This window comes from Cyprinodon tularosa, unplaced genomic scaffold, assembly GCF_016077235.1.
Source record: "Cyprinodon tularosa strain WSP-4 unplaced genomic scaffold, ASM1607723v1 ctg776, whole genome shotgun sequence".
Lineage (NCBI taxonomy): Eukaryota > Metazoa > Chordata > Actinopteri > Cyprinodontiformes > Cyprinodontidae > Cyprinodon > Cyprinodon tularosa.
The window spans coordinates 227,543-249,535 of record NW_024039536.1 but is presented as its reverse complement, the minus strand read 5'-3'; the positions used below and the strand labels follow the sequence as shown (position 1 = coordinate 249,535).

Here is a 21,993-nt window from a genome sequence, read left to right as displayed (position 1 = left end):
AAGTTATTCAAAAGTAAAACTCTCGGTAATTGACATAACAACTCATGTGTTATCATGGATTAAAGTACCATTAAATCAGTCTAGTTTCTAAAGCAGTTTTGTCTCACTTGCACCGCTGAGATATTACTTCGGTGAGTTAAGGGGACGAGTCATTGTGGGGTAAGTTGTGTCAATAGGGCAGCATTTGAAAAAAAATCATCTAGGGCAATGCCCTAAGGTTTGTTTAGGAATATTCACAGACTCACAGTAAATTGCATAAATTGCTGCTTACCTGTGATTTTCTTCTTCCTTATTTACAGTATGAGCCATGAAGGATGTGAAACTGCCTCAGGAACAGGCAATTGCAGTTTCATGACAGCTGCATTAAGCTCAGGATGTTGATGAAGATTCTCAGTCATCCAGGTCGTAGTCATTCCGTAAAAGTTAAAAAACAAAACAATCCACTGGATTTTTTTTTTTTTTACTTTTACAGAGTTAAGCTCATGAGTTTCAAATTCCCCATTTGTTTTACGCAAGAGGTATGCATTTGAACTAAACTTTAAAATTTTACCTTACAAAAATACAAAACAATCACTTTCTGTCCTTTATCCGCATCACTGACCTGATGAATTAATAGCTCCAACACTGTGTCTTTAATGTTCTTTCTCTAAATAAGATGTTTTGATGTCATATCATCTAAACTGTCCATCAGATGAGATTTTAAATCTTTATTTATTCTGCTTTTTAAATTATTTTAGGAACCTGATGAAATTTATAAAGAAGGAATGTATATTACAGTTTTTTTTCAGTCTAACCACTGAGTGTGCTTTCTTTTTTACCATATTTGACTATTTATACCAGATGTATTGTAAATAAGTACATTTACTTTATTACATTTAATTAATTAGCCATTAATTAATTTAAAGTCTTCTTTTTAAAATCATGACTTTTATTCTGTCAAAAAAAGTTAAATAGATATTGCACTCTTACTTTACTTAAAAATTGGAGACATTGCTGCTGGAAACAATTTTTTCTTCCAATTAGCAATGTCATGACAGGATTTGTTTATTTGAAATCTGCATGTAAGCAAGAGAAGAAGAACGGTATTCTGTTTGTCCTGGTTCACTCTCCTTACTGAATAGTAGACTAATGCACCATATTTGCAAAGTTGTTAAAGTTTTTAAGAGTAAACTTATTTAAAAAATTACTGTGTATTTGTTTTATTTATTTATTTTTTTGGCAGGTGAGAAAGTAATTTACAGCTCTGACTTTCATTCTAAATATTTGTCCTAATAGCTGCGCTAAACCATTTTGCATTATTAGTTGGAAAGTGTAATGAAACTTGTTGGATTCAGGAAATGTAGATTTTAAATTATAGAAATTGAGTCTGCACTGGAAAGAGATTCAAGCTGCTTCTGCAGGAGCGGAAGGAAAAACCCAACCCAACTTCAAGCTTCCCTTCTCCGAATCCCCTCCTTCAGCCGTCTTTTATTAACAGAACATAGCACATGATTACAAAACAGAGTATTGTTCTGACAAAACAATTGATCAGTCCATAAAGACAGGATGCTCCACCAGAATCACGAGGCAGGATGGTCTCCTGACTGCATCACAAGACACAGTGCAGCATCTCCCTTGCACAAATGATTCATAAGCACACATTCATTTTATAATCATCATCAAATAAACCTGACAAAACTTATCTTGTTTTGCTTGTAAGTTATTTGAACAAAATGGTTTTTAGTTTTTATTGTCCCTCTGAGACGGAGTGGAAACATTTCCTCGTGTTTTTGTAGAACGCTTAATAGTTTTCTCAGGCAGATAGAACAGCTGGGAATGGATGTACTTATGTTTAAAATAATGTTTTCTTAGGACTAAATCAGGTTTTAAACACATTCTCCACCCAATGTCTTTACCAGATTGCATTAAAACAGCCGACCAAAAAATGTTCTTGCTTCTTTTATGTACAAAAATAATTAATACGTACTTTTCCAGTAATTGAGAATAGATTTTGACTTTTAATTTCTTACTTCCCTTATGACTGACTTTAACTTCTTCCAAAGTAATTTCATGTTAAGGTATTTTACTCAGTTTGTTTGTTTTTTAGGTTACTTTAAACACCCCTGATTTATAAACTCATACTGAGATCAGTATGCATCTATGAGTTCGTTGTGACGTGTGACCAGGTCGGAAACCTTGAACCAAACACATCAACCATTCAACTCACTGCATTGTTTTGCATGGTTTTCTGCTGTGTACAGATTTTATGCTAAAATTGTGTGCTGCCTTCAGCAGTCTGTGCTAATGGTTTAGGACATTTATTTATCTACATCACTAAATGAAATGCTTCTTTGATATTGTTGCACATCCTCACCACAGGATCCTGAAATATTTTAAATTGATAAGAAACTACGGAATACTTAAAAACTAGGGAGTTGCCCATTTCCCTTTTTCCCCCCGGTGATTGAGTAATTTCTTGACTCTTCCTTTTGATAATAATCACCTAATCATCATTTTTTCATTGCAGTTGTACATTAGTTGCACTCAGGGAGAGTGTGGGATCAGGGCTGTTGTTCATGGACCTAGAATGACAGTCTGAAGTGTGGCCCAGAAATGTTGCAGTTGCTCTGGGTTGCGTTTTCTGCTCTCAAACCTTTGGGCCACCATTCCTCTATGAAGTCCTGTTTTCAGGTTAGTGAGGAACCAGGAGAACCCAGAGATAATCCAAGCGAAGTGAGATTCTGTCCAGCAATCTTTCAGTGGGTCTCCAGAAATATTCCTGTGACTTTGTACCAGCCCAAACGTAGCAATAGTTCCTCAGAGGCACATCAGTTGTTGATCCTATTGACTTGGAAGTCTGCCACCCAACCAGGCTTTGATCCCTGGCTGAACGTGATGCTTTTTGTCCAACAAATGGAAAAACTTTGATTAAATAAACTTGGCACTCGTAATAAATTTAGTAAAATGTGGGGGGCCTTTTCAGTGCAAAATCTGTAAGATAATTTTTTCATTTTACTCTGCGTTACTGTGTTATTATTGTGCAAAACAGATTGCCAACCCATCTGAATTATCCAAGGATTCTCATCATGAACTATATTTGCATTTGTATCCTCTTTAATTTGATGTATATATATATTTGAATCATCATTATGGCCACTTGTTCAATTTGTCAAGTATTTGCTTGTGTATTTATTTTAAACCATAGTTATCAAAACATTTTTAATAGAGTAAGCAGAGAGTGAGAAGATGCAAACTTTCTGGAAAGAGACTCCAGGCTGGGATTAGTTTTAGCATCAGAAAAAAGGAAAAAAAGTTAAATGGGGTATTGTTCTTTGTTTTCCTTTTTTGGAAATATCTAACTATCCAAAATTTGAGTTTTGGTCACAATATACACAAAGTTTAAAGCTATTTTCTCTTAAGTATAATTTATTCATTGTTTTATATTGAAGGTGCTAAAATGCACACTAAAAAAATAACATTTAATAGAGATAGATTAGATAAAAATGAATGAACATTCTATTATCTTTTAAAAATAAAACATTATAAGATAAAACATATTTTCTATTAGGGCGTTGCAACATGGTGTATCTTAAAAGCAGTGGATTTTCCCAGGAATAAAAAGATTTGCACATGAATTCTTATAGTGGTGCACTAACAGCATTAGTTACACCCATCTGCCTTTTTGCTGACAACGATATCAACAAGTCAAACAATGAAACTCCACTTTGCCGCAATCCCAAAAGCAGAAAAGGAAGTGAAACCCTGCAATAAAGCAAATCCCCTGCAGCTCGTGCAGAAATCTGTGGGAGTGTTCATGAAATAGCTGTTGTTGCTGCAGTCAGCCTGCTTTCAAAGTCAGTCTGATGTGCTCTCTGATGCACCATGAAGCTGTATGTAATCCTTCCTCTGTGGGCTCTGTTCACCATCACCCACCAGGTAAAATACCGCCGTGTGTGTTTTTTACTGCATGATTTGTAAGTTTTATTTTTGTGAAGTTCATGCTGGCTTTATATACATTATTATTTCAGAAATCTCCATCAGATAACTGTCTGTGCGAGTTAATCAACTCGGAGAAACCTTTTCCATATGATAAGCTGGAAATAGCCCAGGACAGAGCTTCAAGCTGCACAAACGACATCACTCCACAGCAGGTAGGTAGGCCAGTCTTGTAACATTCATTGATTTTTATAAACTCCACTGGTAAACATGTACGACGGAGAATTAGGGCCACACATGAAGAGAAAAAATATTTTTGCCATGACGAGATTAAACTCGACATGTCGACATTAAACTCAACATTTCGAGAATAAAGTTGAAATGTCATGTTGAGTTTAATCTCGACGTGTCGACAATAAAGTTGAAATTAGTTCAAGAGAGCCAACCGCTGCACAGGTTACATGCACAGAATCCAGAATCAGACATGCCTTGTGTAGATGATTTGGTCAAATTGTACTTTCTGTGATGATTATACAGTTATACAGTTGCAGCACGTCAAAGACAGTGGCGGCTGGTGAAAAATATTTTTGGTGGGGCTGATATAGCCTAGTGTATGTCTCCAACTAACCCGGAATAAGAATTCAAATAAACAATTGGACAATACATACAATTTAACAGTAATGATTTAATTTACTATATAATAACAGTAACAGTGATGATTTGGGTCACTGTGACGGGGTTCTTTGGCCTCCAAGAATCCAGTCTCAGTCGGGTTACCGGTGTTGGTGATTTATTGAGCTCAAAAACTCAAAACAGGGTGCAAAAGAAACTAAACATATACAAGATCCTCTGGGCCTCAGCCTCCCTCCAGTTACCAGCAATGGAACAAAGAAACAGAAAACAAAAATTGCCGCTTTTCTTCCCACAGCCCTCATTAAATAGTTTAAGCCCCTCCCCTCAGGCTCTCTTATTTCTGATTTCTTCTCATTAATCAGTTTTGTCCATATATTACCTCCACAAACAATTGATGTACAAAAACAAATAATTTTTACAACTTAATTCTTTTACACAGATTCATTGACTTATTCAATTACACCAAACTGGGTTTGAACCCAGCAAAGACGCAGCCAGACTGAAGATGACAAGTCCCCGTAGCATAAACACGTACACACCCACACCCCCCACATACCCACACACACACACACACACACACACACACACACACACACACACACACACACACACACACACACACACACACACACGGCTAACCCCACTGAAATATTAAGTGTGCACCCTCAATACGCCAGCAGGTAACCAGGACAGCTTGTGTGTTTTAAGTTCATGGAGCTACTGGGCTCAGCGCGAGTGTATTGGTCCTCACAAACACAGTATAACAGGAATGTGTGTGTGGTGCGCAAAGTTAGAGAGGTTGTTTTAAGCGACGAGGTGGATTCGTCACAGTCAAAATAACCATGACATGAAATGTTCATATCCTACAACAGGGATGTTCTTCTGGCAAACGGGTAGATAAATAAGGATCTCACCGAATTTGGTGGAAGCTGCATCTCGGTCGTTACATTCGCCATCTTCCCTCTAATCGTCTGCACCTGCGCTTGGGTTCAGAAGCCTGTTAAAGCGCAGTATTTTCAGCGCCCCAAGACCATAAAGTTCCGAGACGCTGATTGGCCATTAAATTCACCTAGCAATAGTACATGATTGACAGATTCTCTGCAAATGTGGGTCAGTCTGATCAGCGCCCCCAGAACAGAGACGGTAGGAGTCTGTCTGTGGAAATCCACAAATTAATGACAGTAGATAGGGAAATGTAGTTTATATAATTTGTTTTGCTTATAGGTACACAGTCTAGAGAGTAAAACTGACATTTATGAGTTAATTTCTAAAAATATATTTACGTTTCTCTCTTCTTATCAGGGAGGGCGGTGCCCCAGCGCCCCCTATGGGCCGGCCGCCACTGGTCAAAGACTACCTTCACTCTTAAAACGCAGACTGCAGCTGTGGAGCGCGGTTGCTCTTTTCTCCAAACTTTGGAATGTCGAGATTAAAGTCGCCACGATATATCAACTTTATTCTCGAAATGTTGAGTTTAAAGTCGACATGTCGAGTTTAATCTCGTCATGGCAAAAATATTTTTTCTCTTCATGTGTGGCCCTAATACTCCGTCGTAAACATGGCACTACAAAAACATGCAAAAAAAATAAAAAATAAAATCTGCCGATAGACTAAGTAAAAAAAGATAGCTTTACAAAATTTTTTAAAAATAGGAACTTTGACGTGGGAAAATAATTATTAAAACTAGCCACAAAAACAAAGTTTGACTAAAATTCACTACAATGGAGAGCTCATAGATCATAAAAAGCTTGAGATGAAGTAGAATTCTCAGTAACATAATTTTGACAATGGCCTAGATTCAGGTGTGAAACCTTTTTTTTTTATTCTTTTTTAAAGATTTTCAATTAAACAGAAACAAAACAAACTATATGAAATAGGGATTTATACACATAATGAAAGTATTTGTGGCCATGCCAACCAGTGGCATGTTATGCTACGTTGGCCCAGGATACATAGAAAATATGGATAGAACCATCAAAACAAAACAAGAAAAAACACTTATTGCATATCTAAAGGTATATGTACAAACACTGAAATGCCAAATTAAATGCACAGTATGTATCAACACATACATAGAGTTGTATGTAAATACACACCGGCTGCGGCACCCTTTCACACTATCGATGGGTCAAACCTTCTTAAAACAAGATTTCAAATTTTCTTAAGTGACTGTATTTTTTCCTGAATTTGAGCAGATATCTGTTCATAAAGGTTTTTTTTTTCTCCTAGACTGAGATCAATATTGAAAACCTTTAACATATGGCTTTAGTACGTTAGATTACGCCATATGGAAACAGGTATATATCTGGACGATCTTTGGTTATTTTGAACGTCACCAATATTGTGAAAATTTTTTTATATATTGTTAATTCATCAAGATATAGTTTTTAAATTCAGCCTCTTTCTACAGTTGTTTGGAATATTCAACATGAAGCCTAAATTTCCAGCGTAGCTGAAGCCAATGTTTTCATACATGCTGACCATCTTATTAATTACACAGCAAATGTAAATGTTCATTATTCAAACCAAGTACATTCCAGTAAAGTACGATCTCTCAGATATGATCAAATGTAATTACGAAATCAATTGTGAGGTGTTTTTTTTATGCTGTTCCAATTACTGTTGGAGAGTTTTTGTACTAGTTGTTATTTGACATAATGTGGTGGAATCTCTCCAGGTTAAAAATCGATAGAATCTAAGATATTTTAGATTTTATTTTAGGTTTGATGGAAATGGATGAAAAACAGCCACATGCTTTATAACGAGCTGTAAACTGAGAATGTTGTTTTTATGCAGTTAAAAAGTTGGTTTGTCTTGATTCAAGTGTACTCCTTTTATTGATACAAAATGTTTTATAACCCCCCCAAAAACTTCAAACTCTTGTGAAATGTCAATTTTTTAAAGACTATTTTACTCATCAAGACTTTCTAGATGCATTTAGTCTCATGCGAGAACTGTTCATACGCACCAATTCATCCTGAAATTGTCCGTACAAGTGATTTAGGTGGAAATGTTGCATTCACCATTTTTCTCCTATTTTGATCTCCTCTCAATTATGAACACATTTTACGACTGCTCCAGATGTGACCTGGGACTCTTGTGCAATCAGTCAGCTTTTATCCAGAGTTTTTTTACTTAATGACTAAATTTGTTTTTACTTAGAATGAATTTCCATGTTATTAGGCTACATCAGTCTATATTATACAATTGAAAATCCCTTTATTGTCCCACAATGGTAAAATGTTGGTGTTACAACAGCAATACAGCAAAAGCGTTCATACAAATTTGTACCTTAAAATTGTGTTAAAAACAAAGTAAACAAAATAAAATACTGTACTGCACAATGTTTTTACAAAAAAAACATGCTGTGCAATCACCCGAAGAATAAATTATATACAGCTGTGGACATTTTTACAGTAGTAGAAATGTGAAAATAGCAGCAACATTAGACATGTGCAAAATGACAGCAGCATGTTATTTAAGTGACTAAAACAGAAATCGAAAATTATCAGCATCAATTTTAAAACTTATTGAGGTTGTTGGGAACAGTAAAGGTTATTAAGTCTTACAGCTGCATGGGAGGAAGGATCTGTGATAACGCTCCCTGGAGCATTTAGGGTGCATTTATAATGCAACGCTACAATTATAAATTACATTTTTATTTGCTGATGACCGGAACATATCGGTCACTACCCCTGCAGCTGGCATGTTAGTATGCAGGGGACATTGGTTTAATTTATTGTCAGTTCTTCAAAAGAAAGAACAGTCAGAGATCAAGCTGCTGTTGAAATAACATCTGGAACAGAAAATGGACAGAAAGTTCAGCAACATGGTAACATGCAGCTACTTGACTTGTTATTACATAATATGTGAAATATTTGGGTTTGGGTCTGTCTAAATTCATCACATTAGAGTTTGGCTTTTAACATTTTTGTTATGCAATATATGAGAGTGCAGGAGAGAGAAGATTTGGTCTGGGGATGTACAGTACATGTGTGCATTAAAAGGAGATTTAGCAGAATATTGTCGTGTTGGTTGATGGTGAAATCATGTTAAGCATTTAAATCATATGTTGCACTCCTTGCCCCTATGAGTAGTTTTCACTGATTGTTTTCGGGTTAAATTTTTTTTTTTTATCTTATTCTTATTTTCTTCTTATTTTTAATTCTGTAACGGTGCAAGCACATTATTTACAGCTCTTATAATTTAACCCCCACTCCTTTAATTCTTTTAATTCTGCTGCTCAGCTCTCAGTCATCAGATCCTCCACCGTCCAACCTGTAAAGTTTTCCTTCTTCGTCTTCAGTGCCATTTCTATGAACACACACCTTCTGACAAGCATGGGAAGTTGTAGCCCTCCAACTTATACTTAGCATTTGATGGCTTTTTTTTGGGTGTTAATTATGCAGATTTGCAGTTTTTCATTTCATTTCATCAACTTACGCATGGGTGAACTGCATCACGTTTACGAGGATTATTTATGAAAATTTATTCAAGTTAAGAAAGTTTGTTTGAATCTGATGTGTTCCATTCGTATAAGCCCATGGTAGGAGAAAAAGTAGGAGAAACGTACAACAAGATTATGAAAATGTTGTCCAGTTGTCCTTCAACAAGTTGTTATATTTCACTTAAATGAATCTCTGTAGATGGTTTAGAGTTCTTTCAAGTGTAACAGGAGGTTTTGACTTGAATTGAAACTAAATTGAATAAGATTTTGTGTTTTTGCAGTGTGTGTGTCTGTATTAATGCACTCTATGACCACTGCTGTTTCCACAGTCTTCCACCTTAGACGGCCTGATGCTGGGCCTGGATCGGCGCCTGCTGCAGCTGGAGAAGGACGTGGCCATTTTGGAAAATGAGGATGATGGAAAACTGTATGGAGCTCTGAGTCTTCAAATCATCGAGAACGAAATCGCGGAAATCCAGCAGCTGATAGATAGGCTCAACAGCAGCACCAAAGAAAACAAGAACCTGAGTGAAAACATGGCTCAGCAGGTACATTTGGATAATCTTATGTAGTGTATACATGTATCTACAGAACATGAGCTACACAAAATTACCAATTTACGCTAACAGTGTTATTTTCTTTAGCTGGAGGATGTAAAGAAAGAGATGGAGGAGCTGGAAACATTTGACACCATGCAGGTGGTGAAGAGACAACAAGCCAACCAGCGCCTAAAGAGAGACCTGGACAGGTGCAAAAACAATGGAGTTCACCCCACCACCCAACCCACTCAACCTACGGGTGAGTCCTAAAACTCAGAGAAACAAACTAATCCTCACATTGTTTTTTGTATCATAAAAAAGGACTATTTTTTCAGCTGAAGAGTAGAATTTTCTTAAACTGGATTTGTAAAACCATCCCTTCATACGTATGTTTGATGCCTTCCTTCGTTCTCCAAGGAACCTGTCCTTTAGGTAAGTTCCTCAACATCACCGGACCCAGGGTCCAAACAGCTGGAGAATATGCCGGCTCATTCAAGTTTGGAGGCTGGGGTCGGGATCCCAAACCGGAGCCGGGGAAAGAGAGCTGGTACTGGAGGGTGATGTTGACGTCCAGCAACCGATACGCCCATTACGTCCGTCTCTACTCTAGTCTGAGCTCTCTTATCGTTGGGAACAGTGTTCCAGGTGGGAACCCAAACATCGGGTACACTATTTGTATAAGCAGAAATAAATGGTAGACGTTGTGTAGTAGAAGACTATGAATTTGTCTCACGTAATTGATTTTTTTGTTATAATATCTGTTTGAAATCTGTATTATGAGTATGCGCACCTGTGTTAGGACAATTGTAACGAAATTATTCAGTGAGCTTTCGGAAAGCAACAACTCTTATTAAATCACTCTCCGGAGAAAGCAGCAGGGTTTGGTAGTTTATGGATTTAAAGTGTATCAGAGGGAACTGACATGAAATATAAGGATTTCTTGTCTCTATGTCAGTTTTCCTAAATTCTGAGGTTGAAGAGATATGTCCACTTATCACACCAAGAAAAAAGTGTGTATGATTTATAAAAGCCTTATTATTTAACTTTAGTTAACGTAAAATGAGGCAAGTAATAGAATATTTTTTTAAAGGATTTTACGGACAGAGTTGTTTTGTTTGTTTTTATGTGATACTTTATTGCTTTTCTTCTTTTTCTTCAGGAAATGTCCAAATCCACCCGTCCAACCCAACCACCAACACCATCCAAGGCCCAAACGTTGTTCTGTATGCGGGAGCCTTGTACTATAACTGTTACAACAAAGACTCTGTTTGTCGATTCAACCTTACATCCAAGACGGTGACCACCTTAGATTTACCTAAAGGAACCAGGTTGGTGCTCGACTCGTATCAAAGCTGTGCATGAAAATGACCGATTACTCCCCGAAAAAAATATCTTGTTTATAAAAAGATTAATGTTGCCTTGAAGTGTGCGTGAAGTTGATCATGAATGTGGAAAATCTTCCAACATTTCTTTATAACCAGTGTTTCCTTAAACCTTTTACTTAAAGGTTGTGTGTTTTTTTGTATTGGTGTTTCACTTTGCTAAGCCTGAATTCTCCCATTGTAGTACACCAAAGGATATTTTTATCCTTAGCAGAGGTCACGGATTAGCGGGCTACAAATTATACAAATGGTGATACAAATGAGCCAATGAGCTGCTGTCAGAAAGGGCTGCTGCTGCTGCTACTTTTGGACACAGCAGGCAAACCTTTGCAAACCGGGTGATGGGAAAGAAGGAGAAAACGATTAGAAAAAGAGAGCAGAGAAAGTGTGGACTGCTGGAAGAACTGTAGTAAACTGGTGAAAGTAAAGTGAAATGGCGTGCTCAAAGATGACCCTGCACATTTAGAGGATGTTTGGCTCAACCTGCTGCTGTGAAGCAGGATTCTCCACCATGAACAGAATCAACAATAAATCTGGATCCAGGCTCAAAATGAGCACCTTGATATGTGCTTGAGAATGGCTTAGTCTCCGGTTAAACCCAGGTTTAAAGCCTTGCAGTAGAGTCCTGCACGGGTCCAGTTTTACCAACCCGCACCCGACCGAACCCGTTAGGATGACTACCGAACCCGACCCGTCACCCGCGGATATCTTCAATTCAAATCCAAACCGGACCCGACCCGTTGATATTTAACCCGCAACCCGACCCGTTAACACATCAAGTAATAGGCTATAGTACGCTGAGCTGCAGAGCAGCGCCATTAACACTGCAGCAGACGTGTATGCACTGACTGTGGCCTTTTTGGAGGGAACCCCACACTGCCGGTGTAGGTACCAGATTGACTCGGGCTGCCAGATTGACTCGGGGGCCTGCGCCTTTTGATGACGTCATAATATGGCAACTCCGCCCGTCACTATATGGCAACGCCACTTGTAACGATATGGCAACTCCACTCAAACGAACTACATTGCGCCCGTGGTCTCAATTTTTTACAAATCTATTTTGCGTGTCCGCGCAAACCACAGACATTATATGACGTAGATGCGTCATTGGGCGGGATCTGCCTATGCTGAGATGCGTCAGAGCGTCCGACATCTTAAATGTGGCAAATCTGCAGTTTCTCAGTCACTTAAACAGTATCAGAGGGACTTTAATCTCTGAATATACTTTGTATTCGTAGTATTTTTGGTTTTGTAATATTAAAAGTTTATTTTTTGTATCCCTTTAGCTTCATTCTCCTGAATTTATTCTCGTTACAAATGCAGACCGCGGACTCAATGTAGTTTGTTTCAGTGGCGTTGCCATAATGTGACGTCATCGGGAGGCGCAAGGCCCATGGCGAATTCGGTGACGTCATCGGAAGGGGCAGGGACCATGGAGAATTTCTTCGTAAAATTGTCCGTTTACAAACCACAATCCCGCTTTCGAATAAAACCTACACCCCGCTATAATTACTTTAGTAAGCTGTCCAGACCAATCAAAATGTTTTGCGCAATTGTGCAAACGTTAAAACAATTATGTATTGTGACGTCATCAAAAGGCGCAGGCCCCCGAGTCAATCTGGCAGCCCGAGTCAATCTGGTACCTACAACGGCAGGGCTTTAAGCTACAACAAGGGTGACCCCAGACAGTGCCTGATTAAAATAACATTTCTGATGTCCATAACAATAGACACGCATAAAGATAAATAAATCACCAACTACCCGCCTGCACTAAAAAAATATCCGCCTGACGCCCGACCCGTTTATTTTTATTTATGTATTTTTCATCCGCAAAAGAGCATTTTTGCGGGTACCCGACCCGTTGCAGGACTCTACCTTGCAGGGCAGCATAAAGCCCACTGCTCTTATTAAGACACAAAAATAAAAAAACAACAACAAAAACAGTCAATTCAGATGTTTTCTAAAGTATGTGAATCAGGAAATTGTCTATATACCAAAATGAACGACTGTTCTCTACTTAAAAAAATGGTAATCTTTTTTTTGTTTGTTTGTTTTATTCAATATATAACATGGATGCATAAAAACCTACTTTTTATTTCAGTTAAATTCTGTTTAGAGTAACAGATTGTAGTCAAAAATTATCTTCGGACCTTAACTGGTTGATGATTTTCTTTATTCACTGATTTTTAATTGGTTACCCCTGCCCTATAGGATGCAATGCTACTCACGAAAATGATCTTCAAAGTAAGCTATCAAAATTCTTCTGACAAATTTTAAAGTCGAATAAAATCGATTTTTTATGTACTTTGCTGACTTACCTGGCAAAATCCATCTTAGCCTTGACCCTCCACCAAACGCAAGGAGCATTAGGGGGCGTGGTCTTAATATTACTCCAATATGATTTACTCTATTTTTTTCCTCCTGCTCTGGTGACTGCTCTGAAAGTAAATACACTCCAAAATTAATAAACATTACTCTTTTAGAGGGAAATAATTGTAACTCTAATTTATATCCATAATACTCTCTAATTTATACTGTGTATTCTTAAATTCAAAAGAAAAATTACCTAGACAGACTGCAAAAACTGTCTATCCATTGACGTACTAACCAGAATGTTGGTCCCACATGTGTTTATTTTGATATTTTGTACATCTGACCACAAAAATTCCCTTGTGGCACATTAATCCCACTCATATGTGTGGATAATATTTACATATATCTAAACGTATTTTACATAATATAGGAAATATTACCTTCACTTTGTTATGTTTACCAGGTATAACTCAAAAGGAGATTTCTGCAACCTTGAGGAATGCTACCTTTACACCGACCTGGACTTGGCCACGGACGAGTCAGGGGTCTGGGTGGTCTACAGCACCACTCAGGACTTTGGGAACCTGCTTGTATCCAAAGTGGAAGAGAGCGAACCACCGAAGCTTGGCAAAACCTGGCGGACTTCAGTTTACAAGCGAAGTGTGACCAACACCTTCATGGCCTGTGGGGTCCTCTATGCCACGCGCTTCGTCAATAAAAACATAGAGGAGATCTTCTATTCTTTCGACACAACAACAGGGTTGGAGAATTTCAACGTTGGCATCTTTATAAATAAGGTTGCTACTAACCTTCTGTTCTTAAACTACAGCCCGGTCGACCAGATGTTGCATGCATACTGTGATGCTCAAATGGCCTCTTACAAGGTTTTGTTTCAGTCGAGTGGCAACACTTTTACTTATTAACAAGATAATCAAAGCAGTAATGTTCCCATTAATAAATAAATGCCAGAAAATGTTTAGCTCCTGTAAAATGAGTGTTTGCTTATGTCAGATTTTTTTTTCTTACAATTGTTCTACAATAAACACATTCAATTCTGCTTCCAGTTTCATAAACCATCGTCAGCTTCTGTCAAATTATTTTAAATGCTACAGATCAGATGTTAGTATATTTTTCAAATATCAACTCAAATATTTTGTCATGCATAATGATCTCTGCCCTCGATGATATGAATTGTTGAAAGACTCCAACTCATACCTACAGCAGTATCTACTTGCAAAAAAATTAAAACCAAAATTCTAATTCCAATGTTATTTTTTACATAGTTTTCATGACCTTGCAGGTTTCTTTGTCTAGAGAACATTGTTTTAGAAATTTACTGGTACTTAGTTCTCAGGCTCCTCTCCAGTGGAACCAACTACCAGTTTTAGTCCGTGAGGCAGACACCCTGTCTACTTTTAAGGCTAGGCTTAAAACTTTCCTTTTTGATAAAGCTTCTAGTTAGAGTGGCTCAGGTTATCCTGAGCTATCTCTATAGTTCTGCTGCTATAGGCTTAGACTGCTGGAGGACATAGGGACCGCTTTTTCATCATTCTGCTTCATTCTATCTCTATTTTACCGTTCTGGACTATTTGTTAGTTTAACTTTTAACTTTATTCTCTAGCTGCTTTTTCTCATCATAGCAGCTTCATCTGGTTTGTTCCCATGTGGCTCTGACATAATCCAAATGAGAAATATCAGCTGTGCTGCAATCCATCAACACCTTTGTTTATGTCTACTTCTATCACCTTGAACCCCAGCCAGCCTCTGCAGATGGCCTATCACACCAAGTCTAGTTCTGCAGGTTTCTTTCTGTTAAAAGGGAGTTTTCCTCTCCACTATCGCTACAAGCATGTTTGGCATGAGGAATTGCTTTCAGTTGACTGAGTCGATGCAATCAGCTGGTTATCCTTTTACTCTTTGAACCAATCTGACTGGATGATCTGATTGAATTATCTCTGTAAACACACTTGAGATGACATGTGTTGTGAATTGGCGCTATATAAATAAACTGAATTAAATTACTGTTACTGCTGTGTGGAAAGCTGTTGATCTCGAGCTACGATAGTACATGGAACTGCATGATCCCCCTACCTATGTGTGTGAGATCAAACCAACTTTAAGTTTATCACCGCCGCCTCAAGTAATGGAGTGATAAAGTCAGTGTCTTAAATGACCAAAATTTAAAAGTAAAAGCAAAGCAAAATTAAAAAACATGGCACATAATACGTCATATTTATGGGATTTAAACATAATTTCGACGTTTTGAATCATAACCATTAAATTTAAAGTCATTATTATGGGATACTTTGTCTCCCATAATTATAAATTTGAATGTTGATTTTATTATTCATATTGCTCAGTCCCACTCTAAAGGAGTTTAATATACAGTGGCCCAAACCACATTACAAAAAGATTTAACATTTTCTTATTCCTGATGATAGGTTGAGCAGTGCTCTCAGAGATCTTTACAATTAGGAACATTGCTTTAAACTTCTTCACAACATAGTCATTGTGGCTGTGCCTTCATAATGTATCAGCCAAGGGGAGTGTTGGCCTAGTGGTTAGAGCAGTCCGCTTGTGCTCACAGAAGTTTGCCAGTACCCAGTTTGATCCCCACAGCCTCCATTCTGCGTACCTGAGCAAAAGCCTTAACTCCACACTGCTCCCCGGGCGCCACACAATGGCAGCCTACTGCTCCCCAAAGGGATGGGTCAAAATGCAGAGAGTAAATTTCCCCTTTGTGGGAAATTAAAGGGATTTACATTCTGTCATCTGTTTTCCCGATGCCTTCGTAGAACAGCTGGATTATCCAACTAGACCTAGATTTTTTTAAGCTGATGTCTACAAAATATATGAAAAAATATCACACAACTTCTGAAATTCTAACATTAAGTCTTTATTTGTTGTTACTTGACCAGTACACAGACAGAGACAGCTAATTTTGTATTTATATAGTATATATATATTATATTTCAATTTTACATTACACATCAGAATGACGACAAAGCAGGTAAGAGTCTTTCTACTGTTGTGAATAGAAACGAGTTAATAGGGAAGGCTCCCACATACGAAAACAAACAAGAAAAAAAGACCTTATTGCTTCATACAAATCAATAACAATGGCAGTAAGTAGAAGCATAAGAGTCGTCGTAACACGTTAATCAAGATCATTATACCAAGATGAGGTTACACCCTACAGTTAACTATAAAAAAACTCAGGGGAGAGAAACAGAAGTATGCTTTCTCACATTACAGTATTATTAGTGTCTGGTAATGGTAACCTGCTCTAGAAATAAAACGTTTCTGTACGAGCAAGGAGGTCTAAAGAAAGCGATCCAATGAGCAGCCGAGAGGAAGCCGCGCCGGCGTGCGTTTCTGTTTCAAGACCTCTGGAGAGGAGGATGGAGGAAAGAGCTGCTGTTTACATGTTCAGGGTTAAAACAGATGAGGGGGCACAGAGAAGAAGTGCAAATGGTGAGATTGACGTGTAGAATGACGAAACCGTACAGCACTTCAAAAAAGGGACAAGATACATTCAGGAGGCCCCCAGGCAGTGTGGGTCGAAAGTTGTGTGGGAGGAAATCAGAGTGTAAGATGGCAGAAAATAGCTTTTTGTGGTGAGAAGGAACACTGAAAAAAAGACTGAACAAGAACTCTGCTACATGCAGCCTCAAATGTTAGAAAATTTCCTCGCAGAGTGTTTTAACCTGATCTCTTTATCCATCTTAATTTCAATTTATACTTTTGATATATCAACAACAGTTAAGCTCTCATGCGTTAACAGGTTCACATTCTTTTCCTTTAACATTCATTCATCTATATTTCAGGGCAGCATCTCTCTCTGTTCTGCACTACTCTCTTCATGCTCCCCATTTCCCCCTGGTGGTCCTGAACAGTTACTGCAACACTCTTGAAAAGTGACTTCAGCTGATAGCCCTTTAGGGTGCGGCTAGGCTTGCCTGTGAGAGTCGGGGCACCTTGTGATTTTTTTGAGGGAAAGGGGATATTTTTTTTGTTAAGGTGGTCGGGGGTTGCCCTACATTCCGAGCTTGGAGCCCAAATGGCGCCAAAAAAGCCCCGCCTCTTGCAGGCCGCCTGAGGGGACACACACCTCAGTGTTTGGTAGCTACGCCCCTTCCTAAAGGGGAATGAAATGTCTTGTTTCAGATTTCTAAAAAGAACTGAAACCAGTAACAGGTGATGCGTTGGCACATGAATACTGGACTTCAATGCAGCTAGAAAAACCAGGGAGCGCCATGTTTGGACTGAGTCAGAGTTTACAGCAGATGACAGCACGTTTCTTCTCTAGTCACAAACTACTCTTATATTTATATGACCACTATAAGCGCTAAACTAGTGTGATTACCTAGACATTAAATACCAAATAACTCACTGACCATAAAGCGACGAACTTCTTCGTTTGTGTGAATTTTGAGTGTTTCAGTTGTATCTTTGGCGCCGTTCCATCACAAAACCCAGCCCACGCATCTTTGTTTTCAGTAAATGAGTGAAAATGTGTGCTAGTGTGTGGAGAGTGTACCTTTAAAGGGTGTAGCTTTGGTATATCCACGCAAAAGGGCTGGGCGCTGTAAGGGAAGTTCTTTGGTGCTGGCCGGGTTCGACCCAGTCGTACCTTGGTTCCTTAAACCTTCACTGATGGGCATCTATGACTCTAAACATCCATCTATTTAGCCTAATGACAATACTCCTATTATTACATACTAGTTACACAGGAATGTCCTAAGAAATACATTGGCATGCAGCATGTGTAAGTAAACACCTTGACACAATGTGTATGTGGCAGATTGTCTCTAACATGAGCTAACCTATGCATGCATGCATATCTTAAAGCCGCACTCAGCCAGTCACTGTATTAGAGGCAATTTTCGCTTTAACAGCTGAATATTTCATACCAACAGTGGTTATGCTCATCTGCTTGGCTTGTTACTATCAAGAAAGAGCTTCCCCTTGGTCATTTTAGCACAGAGAAACACTCATCAGGCTTTTCCTGGCCTATTATCTCTTATTCTAACTAATAATAACAACTATTATAAACAGAAGAGAAGAAATATACTCTAATTTTTTGATAGAGGTAGTAGTTTTAAATCCTACAAACAGCAAAAATAAAAAGATGAGCCTTCGCTTATGCATGAAAAAAGCCTCTAGCTTCATCTGATTATCATTGAGCTAAAGAAAAAGTGCATCAAAGAGCCTTTATGAGAAATAAGGTAATTGTTAATTTGTAATTTTGATGCAGTTATTAAAAAAGGTTGTAAAATAAAGACATATAGCCCACCGAGCAAAACTGCTTCTGATTCTAAGCTGCTTTTGATTGTTTGGTGCATTTTTTCTTAGACAGAGAATAGCTTTAAAATCCAAAGTAAAACCTAAAAAAAAACTTTACAGTTTACCAGCTAAGACACTTAAATTTTCAACCTTCAATAAATTCTCGAGCTATCACAAACCGCAATACATTTTTGAGGTATTTATTACAAAAATAAACATAAAGTAAAAAATGTTTATACTTTTTCTGGCCATCATTGAGCTGAAATAATAATAAAAAAATACTTTAATTAAAGCTACAGTGTGTAATAATTACAGGCATATAAATTCAGAAATTTAATATATTATACATAACTATGTTATTTATCATTACCTATGAGCTCAGCCTTTTAACCATAATATTTGCGTTGCCTTAGAATTCGTTATTTATAATTACATAGGAGCGGGTCTCGCAGCCATGGAGGCTGACATCTTTGCGCTACGGCAGCGCAGAGGCAACAAACTAGCGATTGCGAGATCTCCCATGACGCTCGAAAATAACTACGGCAAGTTGAGAGAGATTAACTGAGACGGTACTGAACAGTAGATGGCAGTATTATGCCTGAGAAGCGTTTAGTCTGCCTGAAACCAAAGAAGAAGAAGAAGCAGGTATACTGCGCCTCGGTAACAAGAAAGGTAAACAAGGCGGCAGGCGTGAGTGACTTTGCAAACTGTTTGGCACTGTGTGGCCAAACATCAGACAAATGGAGGATCATGCCTACTCTGTATCACAACGAAAAGCGGCGGACACCGAACCCCCGTCATCTAAGAAGCGGAAACACGACGAGAATAAACGCAAGAGTGACAAGAAACGGCAAAAAACACGGATCAACATTGGCACGGCATTTACACGATGGAAGTCACTGATGGAGGAAAAAGGTTTTCAAAGTGACGCTCAAGTTGCCAGTTTTCTCTTGGACAGGTAATTAATCCTACACACACAATTGTCTAATATCACTGCAGTTTTTGGAGTACAGGATGCTCAGACCTGTCTAAAACAATAACATGCTGCGTGATGATGCTGTTACTCTCCAGTATACTTATTCAGCAACGTCCCTGACGTTTCACAGGTAATGATTCAGTAATTTTCTGTAAAATAATTTTCTGGATATATACCTCGGTTACTTCTCTCCGGCTCCTTTGGAGATCTTCAAGCCTTTCCTCCTCTGCTCTCACCCCGCTGGCACCCCTCTCTCGCCTGGCCCCAGCTGCACGCCCACCCCGCCCTCTCTGCCCTCTTCCTCTCCCTCTTCCTCGCGTTGTAACCCCCGTGCCACAAACAAGACTTGGACTCTGTAAACGGGGAATATATATTCTTCCAGCGAACACAATCTCGCTGTTAAACTAATGACTACAATTACTTCGTCTGTTTATATCACCATGCAAAGCAGCTCACCAAAACGTCACAACGACGTAGAAAAAATAACGGGTATATTTATTATCTTAAGTCTACATGAAATCTATACCCTACACAGACTAATGAAATACTATCTGTAAAATTATCTATGTAAACAAACCTCATCACTTGAGAAGGTAGGTGATGCGGACGTCGTGGAAGACATTTTGTCCCGTAACGCTCGCCGTACTGTTGGGGGGGAGACGTTCATGTTGCTGCAGTCTGCAGTCTGACCGCTAGATGTCGCTGAAAATTACACACTGTAGCTTTAAAGAGTTCTACTCAAAACAGCTTAAATGACCTAAATAATTTCTAAGAAATGTCTAGCTCTAACCTTCCTCAAGAAGCCCAGAAAAATAAGCCTAACACAACTAAAAAAAATAAATAAAATACAACTAAAACCATCTAAAACTAAAAGTCTTTTTACCTTCCTGTAAGTTAAAAATGCACATTTCTCAGAAACTGCGTTTCCTAGCCTCACATGAGACCATGCAGCTCCAGATTGTCATCCTGCATAAAAATGTCTTATTCCAAACATTTCCACCATAACTCACTGCAAGTATTTAAACTAAAATACAAACATCTGCTTCAATTCCAGGATCCAAGGTGAAAAAAAAATGCCTGTGCCTTTTTTTCTAAGGGAAAAGCAAATATTCAGCGCCAGGTTGAATAAGATGATGACATCACCTTCTGGTATTTTATATTGTTATCAGTACAGGCCAAGTGCAGCTTTAATTCAGCATGCTCTACTCTAACTGGGCGCTAATATATACTAACACATCATGTCTAAGATCTGCAGGTGAACTTGGCTACAATAAGACAACGTGATGCCATCTGTCTGACTCTGGACCCGCCGTTTCGTTTTCGACCGTCTACTCGTGGCAAGAGATCAGCATCCCTCCAAGCACTGCAGAGAGAGATGCTCCCAGTTTCTCACAAATGACATCAACTATTTTCCAAGATCCACATGCATTTATCTGTTGTCACTCATTAACCTTTGTGGCACCCCCAAAGACTATCATTCTCATTGTTGCCTTTTGATCAAATCTTAACAGAAGCTTTTTAATTACACAAAAGTGTTGTTTGTATAAGTGTGTGTGTTTTGAGGAGTAGGGGGGGATAAGGGCATATATTTAATGAGGAACACTTAGCAAACACAAGAATGACACTTCAAGAGCAAAACCAGCAGTTTAAATCTTTAAGTGTGGGACAAGGGGGAGTCTGGGTGGATATTCAAAGGTCTGTTGGGTGTGACTGAACCAGTACAGATGGTATTTTACAGTGACAGTGGGAAGGAGATGGCAGACAAAGATAAAGACAGAGAGAGAGAGAAAGATGTCAGCTAATGCTCATCATCAAGCCTTATTTTGGATCCTTTTTCATCCCTCTCCACCCCTCTACTACCCTTCTTCCTCCCCTTTCTCTGGGACTCCTCAGCAGGAAACCTCCATGGTCTGGGAGACAGCGCCCACCCCCTCAGCGCTGTCGGAGTTGGTGCAGGCCCGGGAGCGGGAGCCCTCCACAGAGCCGGCACTGGTCAGGGAGGCCGTCCTGGAGCGAGCGAGGCGGGTCATGCTAGCAGAGGGCACTGCGAGGAACAAAAGAAGGGTTAGATTTTGGGAAAGAAAAAAAAAATCAAAGTAATGAGGTGATGTGTGGGTGATGTAGGGAGGACATGCTAATGTGAACAGCTGACGAATATACCTCGCTTTTAGCTGACTGCTCATACATTGGCGATAAAATGCTTGGGCTGATAAAAAGCTGCTAATGTGTCAACAACCAGACACATTTTTAGCACCATGCAGGTTATTAACAGTTTAAGATACACAGAAATATATGGAGATAAGTTAAGACTTTGTAGCTCACAGTTTCTGATTCATTTCTAATCTCTTTTGGAAGGTGAAGGCAGTGCACTGGAAAAAAATCAAAATCTAGATTAGTCAGTTTTTCTTAAAATAAGAGTATTTGTTCTTGGATTGAGGAAGTAAAAGAGACATTTTTCCAATGGAACAAGACAATTTAGACTTAAAATAAGAAAACACAACT

At 38.6% G+C, this 21,993-nt stretch overlaps 2 protein-coding genes across 7 annotated transcripts in view; one reads left to right on the top strand and one right to left on the bottom strand.

Moving 5' to 3' along the window:
- Positions 1-3,846: 3,846 nt before the first annotated feature.
- On the top strand, positions 3,847-14,663 carry LOC119773666 (olfactomedin-4-like). The gene is made up of 7 exons (XM_038270759.1): positions 3,847-3,915; positions 4,008-4,130; positions 9,325-9,543; positions 9,640-9,793; positions 9,952-10,179; positions 10,694-10,862; positions 13,693-14,663. The coding sequence occupies exons 1-7, from the start codon at positions 3,862-3,864 to the stop codon at positions 14,150-14,152; spliced, it is 1,407 nt and encodes a 468-aa protein (XP_038126687.1). The 5' UTR covers positions 3,847-3,861; the 3' UTR covers positions 14,153-14,663.
- A 6,389-nt stretch (positions 14,664-21,052) lies between these two features.
- The window catches only part of ndrg4 (NDRG family member 4), an 83,547-nt gene continuing 82,606 nt past the window's right edge, over positions 21,053-21,993 (bottom strand). For all 6 annotated transcript variants that reach the window (XM_038270762.1, XM_038270765.1, XM_038270764.1 and 3 more), the window contains one exon: positions 21,053-21,535. In XM_038270762.1, the coding sequence (XP_038126690.1) occupies positions 21,381-21,535 (155 nt within the window). In that variant the 3' untranslated portion in view covers positions 21,053-21,380. The remainder of the gene's footprint in view (positions 21,536-21,993) is intronic.